The sequence below is a fragment of the Artemia sp. Qi Xiang Cuo genome, chromosome 21, assembly GCF_049724085.1.
Source record: "Artemia sp. Qi Xiang Cuo chromosome 21, ASM4972408v1, whole genome shotgun sequence".
NCBI lineage: Eukaryota > Metazoa > Arthropoda > Branchiopoda > Anostraca > Artemiidae > Artemia > Artemia sp. Qi Xiang Cuo.
The window spans coordinates 43,072,296-43,096,183 of NC_142814.1; the positions used below are offsets into that span (position 1 = coordinate 43,072,296).

Consider the following 23,888-nt stretch of genomic DNA (forward strand, 5'->3'; position numbering starts at 1 on the left):
GTGGATGGACCCCAAGTGAGCCCTTTCCAGCATTTGCCTCTTCTGTATTAATCATTCTTCCTCTAACATATAATTTGCCTGTGTCTCAGTTTTGATAAATTAAACCCAATAAGAATTACTTAAAAATTTTCATTTTTAACGTATCAAGAATAAAAACTTGAAACCATTTTTGGGTAAAGGTCTAGACTTGGGCCTCTTCAGAAGGAGACATGCTAGAACAAAAAGAGACTCATTTTTCGTTTGCTATTTTTAAACTCCTTTCATGGTTCAGTTCGCGTTTTGACAATTCCCCCCCCAGCCCCCTCTAACGGCCTTATATAGCCTTAGGCTATGTAGAAAAAAGCAACACAACAATTAATAAAAACTGATTGAAAAACAGATAAAAACGAGAAAATATGATTCGATGATGCTTGCTGCATATTTTAAAGAGATTTTTTTTTTTTTTTTTTTTTTGTTAAATTCTTTATATAGCACATGGCTATATAAGACCATTAGAGGTCAGGGATGAATCGTCAAATACGCAAAGCAAAACGTGAAAACAGCCTAGAATTAGCAAACGAAAACCGGACCTCTTTTGTTCTAGCTTGCGTCATACTGAAGAGGCCCAATTCTAGATCTTTGCTCATTTTTGGTCCCTGGATCCATCTTTGATCCAATTAATCCTGAAAAAAAAAATACCTGAAAATGCATCAAGAATTTGTTTATATGCATTTGTTATATGCACTGTAAGAGTTGGACAAAAATTCGGGTCCCTCCCCCTGGATAAGCCCTGATCTGAATTTTTGTGTTTTAATGGGATTCTTCTTAGAAAATTCACCTATCTAAAAAAGTGGGCAATTTGTTTTAGATACTTGTCGAAGGAAGAGTAAATTTGAAAGACCTAACCGAAAGAAAACAGACGTAAATATGAAGAATTTCCCCGACACAGCTAGCTGACCTCGCGTCGAACCTATTCCGTAAAACGCGAGACGATTTGAGTTCATATGACCCACTTCAGAACTTATTAGTTACACGTAATGTTCGCTGTCCATCGTGTTTTTTCGTGGTCATTTTCTATTTTCTTTGTGTCATGTCAATGTTCTTTTCTCCTTTTTATACTGTACTCGGCATTTTTTTTGGCTGTTTTATTTCCGGGTAAAAAATAAATTCATTAAATTCTTTTGTATATGAAATGATTGAATTTCTTGATGAAAAAATGAATTTTTCGACGATACGAAACAAGCAAACTAAAAAGTCGCTCATGTGACTTGCAAATTAGGTAATGTTTATTTTCTAGGAGACATGAAATTCAATACCCGAAAATAGTGAAATCTGGTAGCACATGTGACGTGATAATCGGGCAATGTTTATTTTCCAGGCGACATGAAATTGGCAACCGAAAACCTAGCTTTATCAATGAAAAGAAGAAATGATTTACAAACCTGTTGCTGTGCTTGCGCCATCACTGCTGCAGCTAACAGCTGATGCGGCACGAATGACCTTGGAACCATCGAGCCAATCACAGGAGGAAGCATTGATGTTTGTTGAATATTGGGCGGAGGCTGCGTCAAATCAGGTTTTGGGTGCTGTATGATCCCTTGAACAGATTTTGCTGGTGGTAGAGGCGTTACAACGGCAGTAGCTTTCAAACTTTCAGGTGATTTTACCCTTGTTTCAGTTATTTGCTTCTTTGGGCTGACTGGCAAAATCTCTTTAACAGCATTGTCGATTGCTGGAATTATTGGAGTTGTCTCACGATGTATAGGAGATATCAAATGTGGAGAAGGTTCAAAATTTTCTGGTGACTCTGTCGGTTGACTTGGATCATACTCTGGTGGTGTTACTGGCCCTTTACTAGGGACAGCTTCTTCGTCATAGAACATGTCATCATTTACTGCTGGATCGTCTGCAGATTTTTCGTCAGCTCCCTGTTGCAAGGGTGATGGTTCTACCTGCATGGACTCAGTGGGAGTCTCAGAAAATGATGGTGGAGAAGTTATTGGACTCCCATTGAGAGCGTCTTTGGCAGGTGATGAAGCTTCACGAACAGGGTCTCTTTTCTCGCTATCTGAATCCACAATTACAACCTCGGGTGGAGCAGTATCTATTGTTATCTCAGTGTCCTCAATTAAATCAATCAGGACTGTTGGTTTTTTAGGCTTTGGCTTATTAACTAGGGACTTTCGTTTACCTTTCATAGGATTAAGTTTAAGTGCTGGTGGACGAATCGTTTGTGCTTTCTGGCTCTGAGGAAAATTTACAGAAACGCGGATATTGTCACCGCTTGCAACGACTTCTTTAACCGGCAAACTTTCACCAGATTTCTTCTTTTTCTTAGATTTCTTTTTGTCATCCTTCTTCTTTTTACGCTTTTCCTTCTTTTCAGAAGAAGGTGAAGAGCTTTCACCTCCCTCAGAAATGCTACGCTTGCGCCTCTTATCTCTACTTCGTCGACGCTTACGACTTCGTGACGCTCTTCTTTTCTTTGGCGTTCTTGACTGAGATTTTGCAGCAAATTCCTCCCGATGAGCGGGTGAAAGCAGCGATACCGATCTTGAACGACGTCTTGTAGGCGATTTCGACTTTCGACGCTTCCGCTCAACCGATCTGCCTCGTTTTACAGCAGATAATGATCTCCGCCTTTTGGGAGATCTACCGAAGGAAATAGATCGAGATTTCCTACGAATCGGCGATATACTCGAAGCTCTTTTGGATGAGCGGTTTTGCTTCCTTGAGCGACTTCTTCTACGCTCTTTCGACCTTTTCCTTCCTCGTGATTCACTCCTCCTTCGGTCTTCGGATCTTTTCCTTCCCCGTGATTCACTTCTTCTCCGCTCTTCTGACCTTTTCCTTCCGCGTGATTCGCTCCTTCTCTTTTCGTCAACCGACCATTTACGCACACGCGACGAGCTTCTATCTCGTCTTTCTTTAAAAGCCTCTCTGTCACGTGGAGGACTTCGCCTTTTTTTGAAGTCATGACGAATTTTGTCATCACGTGAACGACTTCGACGATAAATAAATCTATCACTACTAACTCTACGATTTGTTCTGTCAACTTCAGTATTTCCTCGTGATGCATTCAGAGATTCATGTGACCTACTCCGCAACCGCTGTTGAGCAGGAGACTTTCTAACCAACAAATTTTCATCTTCTTCTTTGTCAGAACCAACATATGCCTCACGATAGGATTTGCTCTTTTTATTAAACTTTCTCCATTCAATATTGGTTACATCACCCTCGGGTAGTACTTTTTCAACAAAATGAAATTCAGGAGATTTTTTTGCGCCTGTATCCAGCACTAATGTGGCAGCAAAACTCTTTTCAGGCCTTTCAGCTGTAGTTTTAGACACTGTTCTATTTATTGGTGATTCATCAGAAATTTCACCCTCCTCATAGTCCCCCTCCGTCTTCTCCTTGAGATTTTTTCTAGCAATAGAATCACTAGCCTCCCCGTTTCGAGGTTTTTGTAAAGGAGGTTGTGCTGTAATTTCACCCTCTTCCTCATCGGAAATAACATTTAAAGAGCTATCTGAAATGTTTTCCACGCTACCACGGCTGTTAGGACGTGGAAATTCTACTGAAGAGACTGGACTAGGTTGAATCTTTGACAACTCGGGCTCACTCAAACTAATATCACTATCAATTTTTTTCTCTTTTCTCCTATGCCTTTCTCTTCTCTTTTCTTTACTTCTCTTTTTATGCTTTTCTCGCTTTGTTGGAGAAGCACTTCGTCCTTTTTTACTTCTTCTTCCATCTCTTTTGTCTTTTCTACTACGGCTTTTGTCCTTTCTTCGTCTCTCAGATTTTTCTATCCACGAAGCATCACTAATTGGGCTGGTGCGATCAGCTCTGTGAGTACCTCTAGTTTCCGCGTCTAAAGATGATTCCTCAATTACAGCTGAAGCTTCATCATTTTTTGGAAAAGTTGGCTCACTTGTCACTAATTTGTCTTCCGCTGATGGCGAGGCAACCCCTTCAAGAAAAATAAAATTCAGAATGAAAAACAAATACTTTAATCCAGTTTTATTTTAATGCTGTTATTTTCAATGCCAAATTCATTTTTCATCAGTTATACAGATTCAACGGTTTTCCTAATCATACTCGAAGCAAGGTTGCCACCCCTTGTGATTTATCAATATTTCTAGTAATTTTTTTTTATATTGCCTAAACAAAAAAAAAATTGCTAAATCAGTAAATAAATCACTATGTTATTAAAGAAAATCACTAAATCAACCAAAAAATTACTAAATATAGTGATTTGTTTTCTCACTGAGTGGCAATCCTGGTCGGAGCCCCAACAGTTGTTATTGAAAACAATTGAATTTTTAAGCCCAATACGTGTACATTCCTGAAATGTGTAAACTCTTAGACGCAAAATGTTTACCTCACAAATTTAAGTTAATTACATATTCTCATGATTAAACTTTCTTAGCTATCAAAATTTGATTCCTATTATTCCTCAAGTGTATGTCAGACAGAAAAGCCAAATAACCCCTCCTTTTCAAATCCTGATTGGTTCGTGAGTGGAATTATAGGCCAATAGAAGGAGAGAATAGATAAGTTCAACCTAATTAATTGTTTTTTTTTGTTTTTTTTGTGAAATTTTAATTCAGAAAAAAGAACAAAAAGTTTACGAGTCCCAAGAGTTTTACAAGTAGTCTTTCTGTGTCTCTGTAACTTAATGTATACTAATTTATTTAATACTTAAACCTGTGTTAAAACATAAAAATTCGTGTTACTGCATCATAACTTATTGGAAGCACTTACGTTGCAACCTGACCTACCTAACCAACCCAGTAAGTGCTGCCATCTAGTCAATAATTACGGTTGTTTCCCTTCTGTCAGAAAAATGGAGAAAAGCATTACCACAAAGGTTACCAGGGTATTGCAAAAGCTTTAGGCTGCCCTCTAAACAAAACTCAGGTTTGAGTCATCTCCCTTAATGTGGACGCAACGAATCTATTGACAAAATCAGAACTTTTCTATCTAATATAGCTTCTGAAATACGATCAAGTATCTGAAGGGATAGATACAGATCATTAGTTTGCCAGAGCCGAAACGTAGTATGGACAACAAGAAATACAAAATATAATGTCTACATCCATCAGAAAACAGAGTGGTAAAAATGGGAAGAAAACAGAATTCAGAAAACCTATTAATGATGTTCAGTATGTTCATCTACATCTTTCATTCAAAAAATTCAACTAGAGTCACTACTTCGTGATTTTCTCAAAAACTAAAACATAGAGATACTCTGTTTCGGCTGAGGAAAGCCGAGCAAATCACCAGCCACTAATTTGCGCTACAGGAGCTACAGGCGCTACGGGAGCCTTGAACAGTTTGAACAGTTGAAAGTATTGGAACATTTTGAAGGGATTTAAACTGTTTGAAGTTGGAAAACAATGCTTACTTCATAATATACAAAATAATCGAACCTAACACATTTTGCATGCAGACCCTCTATACTTTATCCCCCCCCCCGCTAATTTGCAAATAAATAGCCCGAATTTGTTTCTCAAGCATTATATTTTCATCATATTTTGTGATGTTGCATTAGGATTGAGCGTCAAAGCAACATGTTCTAATTAAATGAAGCACCTGAGTTACGTTAAGAGCGAAAAACTTTAAAATTTCAATAATTAATTTTTTTACGATGTTTTGACACTAAAAAAGACAGACAAGCTTTCAGTTAAACTTTGTAATCATCCTTATAAAATAGTGTATTTCCCTTTAATTAGTCATGACCAAGGTAATATAATTTTTCGGTTCAATATTTTAAATATAAATTATAATATTTTGAATTAATACAATTTTTTCGCCATTTGATATGTAAACACGATATCTCGAATCATATGCGCGCTGCTATTCTTATTTTTCTTCCTCTTTTTCTCTTTTTTTAATTTACTCCACAATAATGCATTTTTTGTTTTGTATTTAAAAACCCCCCCCCCCCCCCCAGATATTTCAAAACGAGTAATTATATCATTAAAATATCTTTAGGCCCTCATTATCATTTTTCTGCTGTTCACAAGGCGGGGGGCTAAAAACGGAAGAGGGAGAGATTGGTAATTACCAGTGAAAAAAGTAGAGCAGTAAAAGACTATTTTTATAAGACGAACTTAGAAAAAAAATTAAGGAGAGTTAATAAATTGTTATCCATATTCAGGACAGAAAAGGAATTTAATCTAAAATCGAGCCTGGAATTTTTTGGCCTCAGAATACTACAAAAATTTAATATTTAAAAAATCTTATTTTAGAAGCCTATATGTATATAAAACTTAAAGAAGTTTTTGTATATGGTTGTGTAAGTTTCCACTTAATTAATATCAACAATCATATTTCACTGTCCCTCAGCAATTTAAATATCTTTTGTTTTTCAGTTTTGCTGGTCAAATTGCCTAAACTTCCTTAATTAGATTACAGTCGCAAAGATTTGAATTGCTCCTACAAAATTACCCTTACAATATTTTGAAGAAAAATAAATGAAAGTAATCGTTTTTTGTTTCTTTGTTTAGTCGCCTTTCAACGGATTCCCGTTTTTTAATGCTGAAGACTGAACTAAAAATGTTGCTATTGTTTAATTCAAGGGTTCTAAACCGGTAGCATGAGCGTAGCTAATGAGAAGGCAGCTTTGGCAGACCCCTCTAGAAAATTCATCTTCCTCCAGAGTAAACTTTCAAAATTGAGCGTAAGGCCCAATTTGGATAAAAGGCAGTAATAAATGCAGCATAAAAAAAAAGATACATCCTTCGGATGTAAAAATAAAAAAACCTGATTAAGCTGAAAACTACAGGACTGGCATCTAGCGCTATAGAGAATACCCCTTTAAAGGAAGCCGAACATTAAAATAAATACCCCTTTAGTACCCTAAATACCTCAAAGTACCCCTTTAGCCTATCTTAGGTCTATTCATATCTGAAAACTACAATTTATTTTTTAATGTTTTTCTTTTACTAATTCTAAATCTATTTCGTCAGTTTTTCCACGTTTAACCGTTAAAACAAATAAGGAAAACTAATTTATTACGTTTGAAAATAATTTTATTCCACAAAATTCAAATACAAAAAAAAATCTGTCGACTCAAAAAGACAACTGCACCCTCAACAAAATCTGAACCTCCTTAAGCCATTTCGTGCCATATTTTTTTCTTAGCTTACTATTTACTAATTTTATACCCACTTTTCTTCTTTTTAATTGGAAAGCGCTACTACCAAAAAAAAGCAAAACTGCATATGCAAAACTTGCAAAAAAAAAGCAAAACTGTAAAACTTGGTATTTCAAACACAAATTTCTTTTTCGAAAATACGTCTAATTTTCTCAGGCTAGTAGATTTTTTCGATGGATAACATTAAACTTGATGAATTTGTACATATTCAGAATCAGCACATTTGATTTAATAAATGTTATCAAAATTCCCTTATTTGGAGTTCCGGTTGCGGTTGGGCCGAGTCACTTCTTACTTGCAGTTCATCACCACAAACTGTTAATTATGGCCCTTGAAAGTGGGGTCGAACCATGTTTTTCGCAAAGCTTATTTTTTGACATTTGATAAGTCAAACGAGTAGCTAAACTATCATTTGACACTAACTACGGGCCATAGCCAGGATCTTTGGTGGTGGGGGTGGTTTGGGGGGGGGGGGTTGCTGGGGTTTTGTTAGGTTTTTACGAGTCAGACAACAATTTCGCGGAAGGGGTGGGGATTTCACTCACTGAATTGAAATATAAATCAGTAATGAATCTTTTTTTTTATTTTTTATTTTTTTTACCCTTGTTCAAATAAAAAGACTAACAAAATACATAAAAAGACTAAGGAATGAACAAAACTAACCTTTTTCTTTATTTTGCTTGTCCTTTTTCTTTTTCCTTTTTTCTACATCTTCCTCAATTGATGGAGACTCAACTTTTTTTGTTTCCATCTCCGCAAGAACTGATAAATTTTCTTTTACTCTTCTTCTTCTCGATTCCTCTTCTGTTTCTGTTTGTTGTGATATATCCGTTTCATTTTCTTCTTTTTCTTCTGTTACTTTTTGCTGTTCTACAGCAGGTTCTTCAACTACTGTTCCTTCTTCCACTACCTTTTCAATAATGACATCATCATTATCATCTAAAAAATAATGGATAAGCACTTTATAAACAGAAGGATATTAATCAAATTATTAATTTATTTAACTAAAAGCATTAAATAAGCATTTGTTGTACCTCTTAATTAAATTAGATCATTAACTGTATTATATTATTAATTCCATCTAAAAAGCAGATTATTAATCTGCTTTGCTTCAGGTTTATCTCTTTACTCAGGGTTCGGACAAGTCGGTTCGTTTCAAATTATAGGCTCTGTCCTATTTTTATAGAATTTCCCGGGCCCAAATATGGGCCAAATATAGGATTCGGAAGTCCTCAGGATCAGATCTGTAGTAGATGTCGTGGGATGCCTGGTCACATAAATTCGTCATTTCACGAGTTTCTACATTTTTTTTTTTTTTAAATACAAACTGTACATATAGTAAAAAAAAAAGTAAAAAATCATATACACATACTATGCCAATGATTGACTGATACAGGTAAAATACTTGAAACCACTCTTGCTGCTTCTTGGGTATCAATTTCGATATGAGGCAAGTTTTTCTCTTTGCAAGAGACTGCTCCATTCTCGCAGATTATCTGCTCTCTTTCACTTGTTCTGGACTTAACGCAACTTCCTCTTGTTGTCCTCTTCGAAAGCTGCTTTCTCCTTCTCGGATGGCTCTTCTTTTTTCTTTTCATCCAGATATTGTTGATACCAAGGCCGTGCGAAACGTGCAAGATTCAACAGCTCTTATGTAATAACAAACAGTTCTGGTTTTCCAGAAGCTTGGTAAGTTCCGGGTACCTTCTGTCCCGCGCTCATTCACCAGACCAAAGTAATGGCTCCAGAAATGATCAACCCGAGTAATGTCCGCACGGGGGCCAGTTTCCGTTCACAAAAGCAGCCACTCAGCCTGGGCGACGTCTGAGCTTTTTCCAATCGCAGTCTCGCGTACCACAACCGCTGTGTCTGCAATGCTTCTTTAATCCTTCATGTTGATCGGACTCAAATAGCGTAACGCCTCTAAAAATCATCCTTATCTAGAGGACATTTGTTCAAAACATGGCGAAAACCCGCAATAAAATATTTTCGCACATTGACATAGAAAATGGACTTGTCTTTCACTGTTGCTTTCTCACCAAAAGCTCGTTCCACATTTTCTGAAACAATGGGCTTTTCTGAAAAATTTTCAGCCAGGTTCAACATTTCTGGTGAGAAATTTTCAGTCTCGGTCACGAAATGTGGAGTAAAGACCCGTCCGCAAAGTGTCACAACTAGTCTTTTGATCTTTGAGTGCAGAACATGAATGAGAGGTTCTTCCTTCTGGAACAGTTGGGTGAAACCACAATTTATATAATTATCCAGTATGATCATTCCCTATCTCACCCATTATAATAATCCGGACCGGGGTGCGAGTACTCCAGAGAACGTAGAAACATAGGCGGCATCAGATCTTTTCACGAGTAGACAAGTCAGACGCGAAACAATCGGAAACAAGTGGAAACCCGCTATTACGAATAATGCACTTTGTAGCCATTTCTCATTGATAGACGCAAACACACTGATCCATAACTGCATGAAGAAGTGGGAGGAGCTTTTTGTTCGCACCGAGAACGAAGACCAGAAATGATCTGCGATAAGCTTACTGGATAATTATATAAACTGTGGGTGAAACCCATGACCAGTTCTGCTGAGGCTAGAACAAACTCGAGTTGGGCCTTCATCGTCGTAATTTTGATATAAGCCACAATCTTCAGAAATTTGGGAGTGGACAGAAGATTCTTCGGTTTTTTCTCTCTTGGCATGAAGTTCAGGAAGTACTCTAAGATTGCCGGCCACTGCTGCATAGTTCTAGCTAGGCATACCCAATCTTCAGCCAGCGGCTTGGGACATGCTTCATGAAAGCATTCTCTGGCACTCCCCCCCCCCTTTCTTTTGGCACTTTCGATAGTCTTCACAACGTGCAGGACAGCCGTCAAAAAATGAATGCACAAGAATACAAAGTTGGAACTTTCTTCTCCGAACACATGAAGATCGTTCAAGAAAGCGTTATGGATTATATGGATGTTGCAAGTACCAATCTTCAAAATTCCCTTTCCCGTCACTTTCTTTTTTTCGGCATTGAACCTGTTCCAAACGCTTTTGTTGCCGTTTGGTCCGTCACCTCCAAGCGTGATCAGTTTTTTAAGTGGCAGCTGATTCTGCTCAATGGCTGACATAATCTTCCTATACAGTTCATCACTTGTTGCGTGGCCCATAAAACTTGTGCATAAATGTCTGCTCTGGATTTCGTTTCCGTATGAGGACCAATATTGAACACGTATCTATAACTCTTTCATACCAGCGTAGTTGGTTGTCTCGTCATGTTTTAGTACAAAATATGACTGAATGTCCTTCCCAAGCATTTGCATACAGTACGGATGCAGCGCATAGGTGATCAGATACGTGAATTTCTTCGCACATAGGGACATTCTATCGGGGATCTTACCGGGGAACATCGCATGGAAGGTTTCGACAATATGGTCTGAAGAGTTAGCAGACATAGAACTCTATACCGTCTGAAGTGTCCATATTAACTCAGCTTTATAAGCGGCATCACGCTCACAAAACATGTTTGTACCAGCTAATGGTTTATCCTTGGTTGTTTCAACAACTCGAGATTGTCCCATCAGGTGAAGCTGTAGTGAATGTAGTTGAGCAGTAACTGCGGCTTCGTGTTCTGCAGACGCGCATGTGTTGGTTTAGCTGAGCAACCACAGATGTGCAACCAAGATTTTTCAAGCAGAGTTTACAAAAGAACGAGTACTGGTCGTTCCCAGTCTTACACCATTCGCCAATCTTTCTACCGCTGCAATCCGTCTTAGCAAGCCAAGAACTATTGAACTTGGTAGGCCCCATACTTAATTACCAAGCATCACCTGCAAAATAGCATCCCGCGATTAAAAGGCCATAAAAAGGAAGATGTGGATATTTCCGAAACTAGGCCGCATTCGCATCAGCCTTTTATAGCGTTCGTTCAGCCAGGAAACGCATAAGTCGGAAGAAAGAACTCTAGTATCATTAAGCACAGACTACTAGCCTATTTACTGATCTTCACTCATTTCGGACAGGCCCAACAAGACAAACAACAAAACATAGGCTACAAAGTCAACACAACAGCATAGCCTAGGCAGAAGCAGCTTACTAAGCCCAACACAAAGCAGTAGTTAAGTTCAAACAGCTCAACAGTTGTAATTGATTATCGATCTACACCGAAAGACAGCACAGTTTACAAGCAGAGTCAAAAGCAAAGGAAAGCACATCTTGACTTACTTAACGAGCATTCAAAATTGCAAATCATGAGCAATGTTCTTAGTGCTCTCCAGCCAAAAATATAGCAATAATAGGATTTTAGGCAAAATATAGGCATTTTATAGGAGTGCATTAAAATATAGGAATTTATTGGAATTTATAGGCGAGTCCGAACCCTGCTTTACTGTATGCTTCTTATTTCAATTATGGAAAGACATGCACTCAATTGAATGAACAATAATTGCACCAAATCAATAGCCATTAATTATTAATGTTTATTCTTACTCCGAAAACAGCGCCATTCAATTATATTTTTTGGTACATTTTAAAATGAACAATTAATTGTAAGTTATTTCATGTATTTTATTTCGTTTTTTTTTTTTTTACAAGACATACATCAGCATTCACTCCTCCAAATTCACAGGCTTGAATTGTAATCTTATTTTACTTCAAAAAAAAGAAGAAAAAGAAAGTCATTTCTATTGAATGTAAAAACATTGGCGAGGACACTAAGAAAAACTCAATGAATTCCATCACTTGATCAAACAGCTTCATCAATAGCTCAAAGAAGATTATACAGTTGTTAGGACGAAAAAAAAAGATTTGTTAGGATGAATATATACATATGAATATATATATATATATATATATATATATATATATATATATATATATATATATATATATATATATATATATATATATATATAAAAAAGAACATCTCTAATTGTATGTTATTCTACCGCTTTATAATTTAGAAGATAAAATAAGGATGTCCTCCAGAGATGTTAATGGTACATGGGGTACCAGGTCATTTCGCCTGCGAGGTCTTTTTTCAGGGACAGGTAGCAAGCATGAAACACGTCCTCACAGTAGCTGAGATAGAACTCCGCGCCACAAATTACCAAGCAGAGGCCAACCCATAACAGGTCTGCTCTGTAACTAGTCTTTTTTTTTTTTCGTCGCTTTGGAATTCGGTATTCATTGAAATAAGCACTATGTAGCACGTATGTATGTAGCACTCAATACGTAGTTGTTTTTTATACATGCAGCCAACTTATTCATTTAGGAATGATTTAAGAATGTGTCTTTATAATTAATGCCATCAAGAATACCGAATTTTTGGGTAAAAACCGAAGGTTTGGAATATTGTTTAGGTTACCTAACTGACTGCCGGTATCTCAAACAGTAAGCTGTACGAAAAATGTGGTTCAATCCTACAATCTAGGGCTATAGTGAGTGAAAGGATGAGATGTCTAGGACACGTTTCTGCACATGAAGGATGACAGATTGCCAAACATTGTCCTTGTCGGCCAGCCGTCTAGGGCTAAAAGAAAAGCAGGTTGTCCCCAAATAGGGTGGGAGGATGTGGTAAAGAAAGATTTAAGACAAATAGTAGCTTCTTGGATAGTGTAAAGAGGGAGGTATTGAATACAGAGGGATGGAGGAGTGTGTGTAGCTGTTTTGGCCTCAGGGGGTTTGGCGTTGCGGTCAGTCGTTAGTAGTAGAATTAGTTGACATCCCCTGACTTTTTTGAGTAGTTACTAGTAGTGAGTTGTTAGTAGTAGTAGAATATCAAGATTACTTATCCGGCCAGACCAGTTAACCACAGCGTTTAACAAGACATAAATTACGCTGGATTGATACTAGAAAACCTTGAAAAGCACACTTTTTCGTAGTGCAGTATCTGCAACAAAGACTCGAAAGGTTCCATTGTCTTTCAGTCTGAAAAGTCCAATGATAAGACATGCAAGGTGTAACGTTGCTATTTTAAAAACATGTTTTAACGTCATTTGTAACGTACGCTATATTAAGGTAACCAAACTCCAATAGCTTAACTCTTCACCACCTCCCACGGGGTTCCTACTTCCTATATCATCTCTCACCCCCCCCCCATTCGGGAAAAATCTGCTTTTTGTTTGGCTTCAGATGAATGGCCAAACAGCACAGTCTTTGGCAATCAAAACCAATTTTGCCAAAAGGGCTCAATGTATATATCGGGTGCTTTTGCACAAATAGCCTCTTTTGCCAAAATTACACAGTCGATGTATTTGAGTAATTCAGCCAATGTAATGCATACTAAATTACCTTATTTTGTAATCAATTTTTAACTAATACATAGCATAATAATTTTAATTTTTATCTAGAAATTTGATTATTCATTATAAAATTTTATTAAATTACATATCACAATCTAAAATAAATAAATTTTACGATTATATAATTTAATATATATTATAATTGATACTTATAAACTAATTTAGAATCAAGTCAGAGGACTTCAGGTTGGATCCAAATGAGCACAGGACTTTCACTGAAATTCAAATCTTTACAGACTAGAATTCTATCAAGATATTTTTTTTTATAGAGATAAAAAGTATAAAAGTAAAATAAAAAGATAGAATAAAAAGTATAGAAGTATAAAAAGTATAAAGTAAGAGATAAAAAGTATAGAGACCAGATAAAAAAACATATAGGGCAGATTTTCGATAGTTTTTGCTGTTTATTCAATTCTTCATTCTACATACATAACCTACTGCCGGGTTAACGACACACACAAAATTCCACAAAATCTGGCCTCTGTTCTTTTCTTTTAATCTTCATCATAGCAATACACTGTCAGTGACGCTAGTGCATTAGTGCATTAGATGTGAATTTATGTTATCTCTCAGTTCTGTTTTATTTATCTACATTGTAACATTGCACTATCAGTCACAAACAGTCATTAACTCCTTCTAAACTTAAGTTAGAGCAGCAAAGCTAGACCTTTAAAACCTGGAAAATGATGATACTAAAAAAAAAAATTATATTTCAGATCAGACCCCCCCCCCCCAACCCTTCCCTTAGAAACAGTGTAAGGGGTTCATTTTTTCGAGGATGATGATCATTCAGGGATGATCAGAGTATCTTTTTACAAATAATAAACTTTACCCCTAGTGATTTATCATTATTTCTAGCGATTTTTATATTGCCTAAACAAAAGAAATCACTAAATCAGCGCATAATCACAAAACATCGACTAAAAAATCATTAAAATTTAGAGTCATTTTTTCACCTGGCGGCAACCCTGGTTTGCAGCATCCCTAACATTTAAGAGAACTCTTGAGTAAACAGTTGGCTGTACAAACCGTAATTAAAAAACAAACCTGGCAATAGAAACCAAAACCCTAAGAGCGAAATTTGAATACAAATATTTGCTTCAACCGAATCTACTATTTACTGTGTGCTTCTTATTTCAATTATGGAAATTTTAAATTTGAACATTAAAAGCTATCAAAGTATGGAAATTATATTATTGTAGAAAAGGGGGCTAGACTCCCAAACATGTAGGCAATCGTGACAAAAATTTTACAACGATATTCAAAATCTACAAGAGCCCTCATATTCTTCATTCTAAATATATTGCATGCTCATTGGTTCAAGATAAAATTTGACCACAAAATTCCGCAGAATCTCGCCTCTATCCTTTTTTTATTTCTAACATAACACTGCACTGTCAGTGTCATTATTTCTTTTTAAAATAGGTTGTCTGGCCTCTATTCTTTTTTTTCTCTATCGACCCTGCGCTGCCGGTGTCACTGGCAGCCATTATTTTCTTTTTAAACTTAAGCTCGTTTTCAGTTTGACTCGGTTATTTACTGTTATTTCTGTTTGTTTTTGGTTTTACTTATTTATTGATGCTGATCTGTGGCAGTTTCACGGTTGGTAGGTTATTTCACTTTATTTTGGCCCATTTTTGGTTAAGCTGAACTGTTTAATTTTTTCAGAGAAACTTATTTTGTGGAAAACGATTTTTTAATTAATGAAATAAAAGGACAAACTTTTCTTTCAAATACAAAAGTACAACAGCTTTGAATAAAATGGAATACAGACTAAAAACCAGTTGGCGACATACTGGCACTCGCTTTTATACACTTGAAAAGAAGGAAGCGACAATTTTAATATTATATTTCCCGTCTAACCTTCCATAGAAAAGTTAGCCCTCTAATAAGTTTAATCTAAAAGCACTAACTTCTAACGTCTAATAGCACTACGCTGCCAGTGCCGCTATCAGTTATTATTTCCCTTTAAAATTAAGTTAAAGTACAGTTAGCACTCTAATAAGTTTAATCTAACAGCACTAACTTCTAACGTCTAATAGCACTACGCTGCCAGTGCCGCTATCAGTCACTATTTCCCTTTAAAATTAAGTTAAAGTACAGTTAGCATTCTAATAAGTTTTCATTCTCTTAATTCTTACCTATAATAGGGGTTCCGGCGTCACTTTTTTCGCTGTCAAACATATCAATTACTTCCACTTCTTTTTCTTCCCCGCTATGATCAGATTCTTTGTTTTTCATTTCTGCAACTATTGTATCAAGCGAGGCCTTGGCTAGTTTACTAATTGCGTTGACAAACTCTTCTTGTTTAGCTTGTTGAGATTTAATATTAATTTGTATAGTCCCGGTTCGTCGTGTCGTTGCTGACAGCGCAGAGGCAACAGCGTTCAAAGAGCTCCTTCTTTCCGTATCTAAACTTGGGGTTTTCTCTGGCAGTGGTATGGGTGAGCCTCCTAAGGTCTCTTCGGCAGGTAAAGGAATAAATTCCTGTTCTGATATAGTTGTATCAACACTGGGTAAAGGAATTTCGCTAGTATCATTGTCGGGAACAGGAATATCAGTTATGTCATCATCAAAAGCCTCCGACGGGTCATAATAGTCCTTTTCTGGCTCATCAACAGACGGCATTGCTGCAGCAGAGGGAAATAAAGGTGGGGCTGATTGATTTGAACTAAAAAAAGGAGGGAGCTGAGGTATCAAATCTGGCTGAGAGGAAGCTTCATTACGATGTGGCAATGCAGGCAAAGGAAGGCCAAATGGGGACTGTGAAGCTGGCCTTCTCACACCAGTAGGAAAATTAAAAAAAGTTGGAGGTTGACCAAAACTCTGATGAATATAATTACTAGCCTCATTTTCTGGTCGTCCATCAGGTTCACTATCAGAAGGCTGCCTCCTATTTTCTTCTTCTGCACTAGCAATACGGGCTTGAACAAGATCAGGAGGTCGTTCAAAAAACGGAGGCCGACTTAAGAAAGTTGGTCTTTCGTTGACAACATCAGGAGGTTTAGTAGGATCTAGAAATCGTGGGAACTCACTATCCCCACTTGAGACAGAATTTCTGTTTGGCGGCTGGTCCATGACAAGATCCATAAGTCCAGGAAGTCTATTCGGTTGTTGGACTCTAGGGTGACTTCGAGAAAGGTGTGATATTGGTTCTAATATCCGTCCCGGTCCATCAGTTGGTGGACATCGAGTCTGCAAACTACTTCTTGGACTAGGAAGCGCGTCTTGTCTTTTTGGCAGGAGAAACCCGGAATCATTATTCAGTTCCATCCTACTTGTACCTTCTCCCAGTATTGCTTCGAAAGGTGGTCTTAAGCTTCCAGATGGACTGGGAAAGGCATTCCTGACGGGTCCAGATTCTTCATCAAATCTTGAAGTTCTAGAGTCAAAATCGGACTTTCTTCTGTCAGGCGACTCTGCAGTGTCTGAGTCCCTATCAGCAAATCGTTCCTCATAGTCAGATCCATTTAGACGATGCATTCCTCCAGTTGGCCTACCAAACGATGACCTTTGATCAAGAAAATCATTCAAATGTACACTAGATAGTGGCCTAGGTACTTCTGGACGTATCAGGGGCCTTGGCCCTTCTGGACGTAGAAGTGGCCTCAGTCCTTCAGAACGCGGTAGTGGCCGTGGTCCTTCTGGGTCCAGTAGCAGCCGTGGTCCTTCTGGACCCATTAGTGGCCGCGGTCCTTCTGGACGCAGTAGTGGCCGCAGTCCTTCTGGGCAAAGTAGTGGTCGCATTGATAACCTAGCAGGCGACTCGCTTAACATTTCAAATGGTGGCCTTTGCGGCCTTTCAGGACGAAAAAGCCGTCCTTCTAAAAAGTCTGGCCTAATAGATCTATTTGACAATGAAGACTCATTTTGAAGAAATTCTGAACGTGGTGGCCCTTCTTCTCTTCTACTCCAGATTGGCTCGTTTTGTCTCTCGGGAAAAACACCCTCACGGCCTGGAATACGCAATAATCGATCATCAATATCGCCATCAGTTGCATTAAACTTTCTCTGCCTTTCTTCGTTTTGGTTTCTACCCCGTCCAAAAGGGATCCGTGGAAGATCCATTTCTAGTGAACCTCTCATAAACATTCCTGGTGGCCTTTCACCTCCTAATCCGAAGCCATGGTTTTGTTGACCCCTAGAAAAACTGCTCCTTTCTCTAACCATAGTAAGATTTTGCTGAGGTGAACTATTTCTAACAGGAGGAGGGCCACGAGGTGCATTTCCACCACGACTGCCGTTACCTCCGCCATGAGATTCTTTTACTGGAGCACTTTCCGAACTCAGATCGACTCTTTCGTTATTTTTTTGAACTGTTTGATCAAATTTTGTAGTACTGACAGTGTTGTCAATCTGCAAACGCGGTTTTTCTCGGTGACGTTGGATACAACCACTTTCCATTTTCACGGCTTTACGGATCAAAGTACCATCAGGCTTTATTTCAACAGCTTTACTCAGATCTTTTGAAAGCAAGAGAGCTTGAGAATCAAGTATTGACCCAAGCAAATCTGTGGGTGCGTTATTGTTAGGCTCGATGCGTGGCAGTACTGGAGCTGCTGCACGTTTCCGTCTAATTAATGCGGCAATGGCACTGCGCTCTAATCTAGGACGCCTCGAGACTAAACCAAGTTCTCCACCTGCTTCATCGTCAGATCTAAAATAAAAAACGTGATATGATTATAAGTTTAACTTTAAATTATCTACAGCGAGAGCAACGATGAAAGTAAAATAACGCCAAAGGTTTGTCAAAGAGTAATCTTAGGTTCGGAGACACGCACACACAGTTACACACAAAAAAACAAAAAACAGTATGTATGGGATTTATTCAACTTTAAAGGCAATTTGCTTAATATTAGGTTATGTGGTTCGTATAGCCAAACTTTTGCCTAAAAAATGGTGTAAATAGAGGGATATAAAAAAAAAGAAGAAATAATACAACCATTTTAAAAACCTATAGGTATTTTTTTTCGACCTACTCTTCGCTTAACGATTTGTATACGTTCTATATTTTAGAAACGACTCAACACTAATTTTTGTTAGTTTCAATAACAAATTAATTAATTAATGAGCATTTAAATTAACTAATTATGTTAATTAATTAGATGATTGCAATATATTTATTAGCTTAACGGCTCAAACAGTTCAGTTCGATTTATTATATATATATATATATATATATCATTCATTCATTCATATATATATATATATATATATATATATATATATATATATATATATATATATATATATATATATATATATATATAAATATACGATATTTATATATATAAATATATATATAAATATATATATTTATAAAAAATTGCGACACAATCAAATTAACAAAAATAAAGAAAAATCCAATTAATGACAGTTTTTTCTGTCTCTAGTAGCAATTTCGTCAGGAAACAAAAATTAAAATAAAATGCAACACTCTATGTGGTCCTCCTCATTCTTACACGTAGAAGGAGGCATTAATATTTGGCACTTATAAGGCATTAATATTTAGATAGCACATAATTTGAATTAACAATTTTAAAATGATTATCAAATGACTCAATAACATTAATAATTAACTTAGTTAACGACTAGCTTGATTAGCAGACGGCAGAATTTCAATGATAAGCTTAGATCATACTCTTTCTATCCATCGATTACGAACGTATAGCTAGTAACCTATTGTTACGCATTATTAAACCTAGAAAATAAATTCAAGAAAATTATATTTAAGTAGTTTTGTTAAGAGTACTGTACAAAAAAAACAACAACAAAAAAAACTGCTCAATAAAATAAACTCAAAGAATTAAATAAAATCAATATCTCAAATAAACAAATAGCAAAGCGCAATAAACAAAATAAAATAGTAATACCAGCTGGGTATAAGAAAGAGGTCCCTAATCTGACCTAGCATGTCACAACAAGGTATATCAGGCAACATGCTTAATTTAAAACAAACTGCAGCAAACACCACTGCAGTATCCAAAGCCATCGTTCTAAAAGAAGTTTTTCGGGAGGTAAGTGGAACTATACCTCGTTAACCAATGCCAAAAGAATTGACACCAGTCTGTGGGGTGGAGGGTGGAATGGGAGGGAGGGGGGGGGGGTGGCACCAAAACCATACTTATTTACGATGATTTTTTTGTTTTAAGTTTAATTTCTTTACTTATTCTAATTTTTCTCCTTTAAGGTTTGAAGATTTACATATTTTAATTTGTGCTCTTTTATATTTTATCCCTCTTCTAAAATGAAGCTATGGTTTAGTACCGCACTTCAATTCTTACAAGCTTTTGTCGTTGACGTGCAACAGCCTGTAGGCCAACTCAAAAGTCAATACTGCTACTACCAACAGCTCACTACAGCACCAAGCCTTCTGAGGCCAACATAGCTGCACAAGCTCATCCTCAATCCTAATTGTGTCGCTTACTAGGCAATAATTCCCTCAAGGAGCACCACTCCTCAAGATCACCCTTCTGGGCCGTTTCCAGTCACGGTTCTCGTTAGAGAAGCTCGCAAAAAGCTCACCCTGACGTCACTATGAGGCCACGTAAACAGGATTTGATTAGTCAAAGTATGATTAACAAAAGTCAAAAAGGTAAAGATTACGACATTGGACTTTACAGTCCCTACCGGCGGTGCTGATCTTCGTTTCTTTGAAGAAGAAACGGTGCTGATCTTCGTTTCTTCAGCCAGAAAGTGCAATGGGGGGTTGGGGGCTAACCATCCTGAGCTTTCGCACACCCTTCCTGTTTACCTTTCAAAGATTTCTCCAGGTACACATTTAGAGCTGGGTGCACTCTGGCTGAGCTTACAGAGTCACGCCAATGACCCCGTCCCAAACCACATAATTGGATAGACTAGGTTTCGAACCCTCACCCTCTCGGACAAAGAATCCTATATCCAACGCACCAATCCACTCGGCTAGGACGGACGGCTGTCACTAACAAAAGTTAATGACATCAATAAAACAAATAATGGAGAAGTGTGTTCGAGACATTTTTTCACAAAAAATCACAGATTTTTGAAACTTTTGTAATTCATTTGAATATATTTTTCTAGATTTCAAAACCCCCTTTTTAATTTTTTATAACCATTCAAATTTTTTTCGTCACATCTAACAGTTCGATCTTTGACCTGAAGCAATTTTCCCTTTATAACATTTTTTTGGCAAAAACTAATATGCGCGTTTAGCATCAGGGCAGTGTAGAATTGAATAGAATTGACTGGTCTTGCTTTGCAGTGCTTTCACCCGTGTATTTACATACAAATAAGCAAAAAGAAAGCAAAAAAGAAACTAAATAAAGTGAAGCCGAAATGAATAACTTGTCAAAAGAAAAAATTGGTGTTCAGAAATTTTTGCTCCATTTGATCATTATTTGAGTTGAATTTCGAATATTTTTTGGGTATATTCTGAGCATCTTGGACATTGTTTGAATATTTGCAGGATTGAACTGATCATCAAGATTAGGGTATTACATGCCGCACGAAATGATACTAAAGAAATGAAATGAAAAAATGAAATAAACAACTTCTCAAATGCATGAATTCGTATTTAGAATTTATGAACTTGATTATTATTATTTTTATTGAACGTGTTGCAGTCCGATTTTGAAGCCAATTAATATTATGAAACACACAACAAAGTTACTCACAAATTTACTCACTCAGTCCGATTAATCAAACAAACTTTAACGAACCGATAATATCGCAAATTAGATTGAGTGTGCCATTCTCTTAAACCTAAAAAAGAACCAGAGTGTCGTTCTTTTCAGCTTTACAACTTTACAAAACGCATCAGCTTTCAACTTTTTCAGCTTTTCAACTTTACAAAACGCATCAAAAATTCGTTTACACGTATTTTTTTTTATTTTTAACGAAGACAATTTATGTTTTTTTTTTGGGGGGGGGGGGAATTCAAACCTGGTTACAAAATTATTGCCTAGTAAGCGACACAATTAGGATGGAGGAGGAGCTTGTGCAGCTATGTTAGCCTCAGGTGGCTTGGTGCTGCAGTGAGCTGTTGGTAGTAGCAGTATTGACTTTTGGGTTGGCCTACAGGTTGTTGCACGTTCAAATTTACTCACACTCTCACAGTCCGATTTTGAAGCCAATTACTATTATGAATCACACCACAAAGTTACTCACAAAGTTACTGTCAAAAGCCAAACTCGCATCCAATAACAAAGTAAAGAGTTAAATGCTGAAAAGAACAGGTCTATGACTAGTAAGAAGAAAAAGAAGAACAATCAAACGAATATAAAAAACAAAGCATCCTTAGAGTTGACAAGGAAAAGGATTCTACATATATTTCTCCAACTTTTTTGCTTTCATCCAATTTTGATTCTAGATTCTTTCCTTGTTTTTTCGGTTTAACTTCTTTCCCTTTGTCTTCGCTGACAAAGGCTTTGTTTACGCTTTCCCTTTTTCAACTTTTGGCTATGTTTATTCCACGGGTTAGAAGGCCTTGGGACAGGCAGATTTCAACTACAGTCCCAGAGTGTATAGGTGCACCTTTATCCGCTGTACAATCCGAGGGCATGAGGCTAATCGGCCACAAGCCAATGCATACAGCTTTTTGCAAACCCATAGGTGGTTAATAAGCGGATTGTGGTAATACAAGGCCGTTTTATAGGGTTGGGGTAGGGAGTTTGACTTCCCCTAATGTTTGTCCGATTCGTAAAAACGTTATAAAAATGCACAAAGCAAGTTTTTTTGTGCCCTCCTCCTCACCCGAACAAAAATCACGGATAGAGCCTTGGAACAATAGTAGACCACACAAATTGTATCATTAATTGTTATTTTTTCCAATTCCAAAATTCAAAAAATCCATAATTCCAAAGTTCGTGATCTATCTAGATTGTTTTTTCACACCAAAAAATGTTAGTACACCAATTTCCAAAAAAAAATAAATTAATATGCTGTTTTAAGAAAGAAAAATAAACATACAGCAATTCCTCGTTTAAAGACATAAGATATCTCAGTGAAAAAAAAAGGCTAGATTTTTCTTTTTTTTAGGGAGGGTATGCAAGATAAAAAATGTTTTAGGAACTCGTTAGCAACACATTTGTTACATAAAAGGCTTCAAGAGGGAACTTACGACAGTACCAATTATTATATCAGGAAAGGGCGTTGGACGGCGAACCGAATGGTCTATTAATCTTTCAGCTACAAACATGTCCAAGTTCTCAAATGCTTACAAGTATTTTGCCGTCTTGAAAAGTGGTTGAGTAAGGTTAATTAAACTTTTAGTAGTAACCCCTGGTCTAGTTCTATTTTTTTTTTAAAGCTTTATTAACATTGTGACTTTTATTCTTTTAGGGAAGCGAAAACGACACTCTGGTTCTTTTTAAGGTTTTAGAGAATGGCACACCCAATTTAATTTGCGATATTATCGGTTCGTTAAAGTTTCCAGGAATTGAATTGATATCTAAGCTAATTCCAGTTAGAATCGTTCACCTGCTATATTAGTTTCTTTTAAATAAAGAAACAAGTTTGTCTGAGAATCCGAGGGGGGGGAGGGGGCTGATAATATTTTTTTTTTTTGTTCTGACTTAAATATTTTAATATACTACTTTTTTTGCTGTTAGCACCACTTTTTGGACAAGTTTTCCTGATGGTATATAGTTGATGAATGAGCCTTACGGTGTATAAAAAATACAAAATGATTAAAGCAGGAATTAAAAGAGAAACTTGAATTTTTTATCAGCACCTACATTAAGTTTGCGGTACTAATATTTCAGTTGCACATTTCAGTTGCACAATTATAGTGTCAGTTGCACATTTTTTAAATTTCAATTCAAAAAAACTATAGCCAATGTAGGAATCTATTTTTATATAAAACTGTGATTCTGTTTCTCTTGTTGAATTTAAGGCCTCTTTTATTTCATTTTCAAAGGACAATGAAAGCGATCGTAAGAACACTGAGTCTCAGATATAGATCATAGCTCTACAGAACCAAACTTCATACCTGGGGGTGAAGAGGTCCTGCTATGATTCACCCGAGAAAATCTTTTCACAAAATTAAATTTGTTGAAACTGCACCCTTCCCTCTTTACTTTTAAGCAAAAAAGCAATATTCAGATCTCACTACCGTCTTATGGTTGGAACCGTAGGCACCATGTGTGTTTTTTTTTGCATCAAATTAGAAGGAAAAAAGAGAAAGCTTACCCTGAAGGATAGTAATCAAGAGCATCCCTCTGTCCAACAATGCTAAGGGATGGTATTCCAGCATAGGCTCTTCTTTGAGAAAGAGATACCTCCACTCCTTTGGTGAGAGTCTGAGGCGGTGCAATCAGAGTACTTGGGTCACTTCGACGGGGTAATATAATTCCTAATTGTTTACAAAGCCGATCCTTGACCGATTTTACATGATCACGACGAAGCATAACCTAAAAAAAACAGCAAATAAACTTTTAGCAAACATCACAACTTAAAAGTAAGGTAACCGGCGCTAC

At 36.8% G+C, this 23,888-nt stretch overlaps 1 protein-coding gene across 1 annotated transcript in view; it reads right to left on the reverse strand.

Annotated features, from left to right (window-relative positions):
• LOC148939592 (uncharacterized) overlaps positions 1–23,888 on the reverse strand; it is a 72,773-nt gene that overhangs the window by 9,700 nt on the left and 39,185 nt on the right. Inside the window, exons 7-10 of the mRNA XM_089107134.1 lie at positions 23,602–23,822; positions 15,576–18,091; positions 7,808–8,083; positions 1,422–3,952 (exon numbers count right to left, since the gene is read on the reverse strand). Of these exons, the coding sequence (XP_088963260.1) occupies positions 1,422–3,952; positions 7,808–8,083; positions 15,576–18,091; positions 23,602–23,822 (5,544 nt within the window). The remainder of the gene's footprint in view (positions 1–1,421; positions 3,953–7,807; positions 8,084–15,575; positions 18,092–23,601; positions 23,823–23,888) is intronic.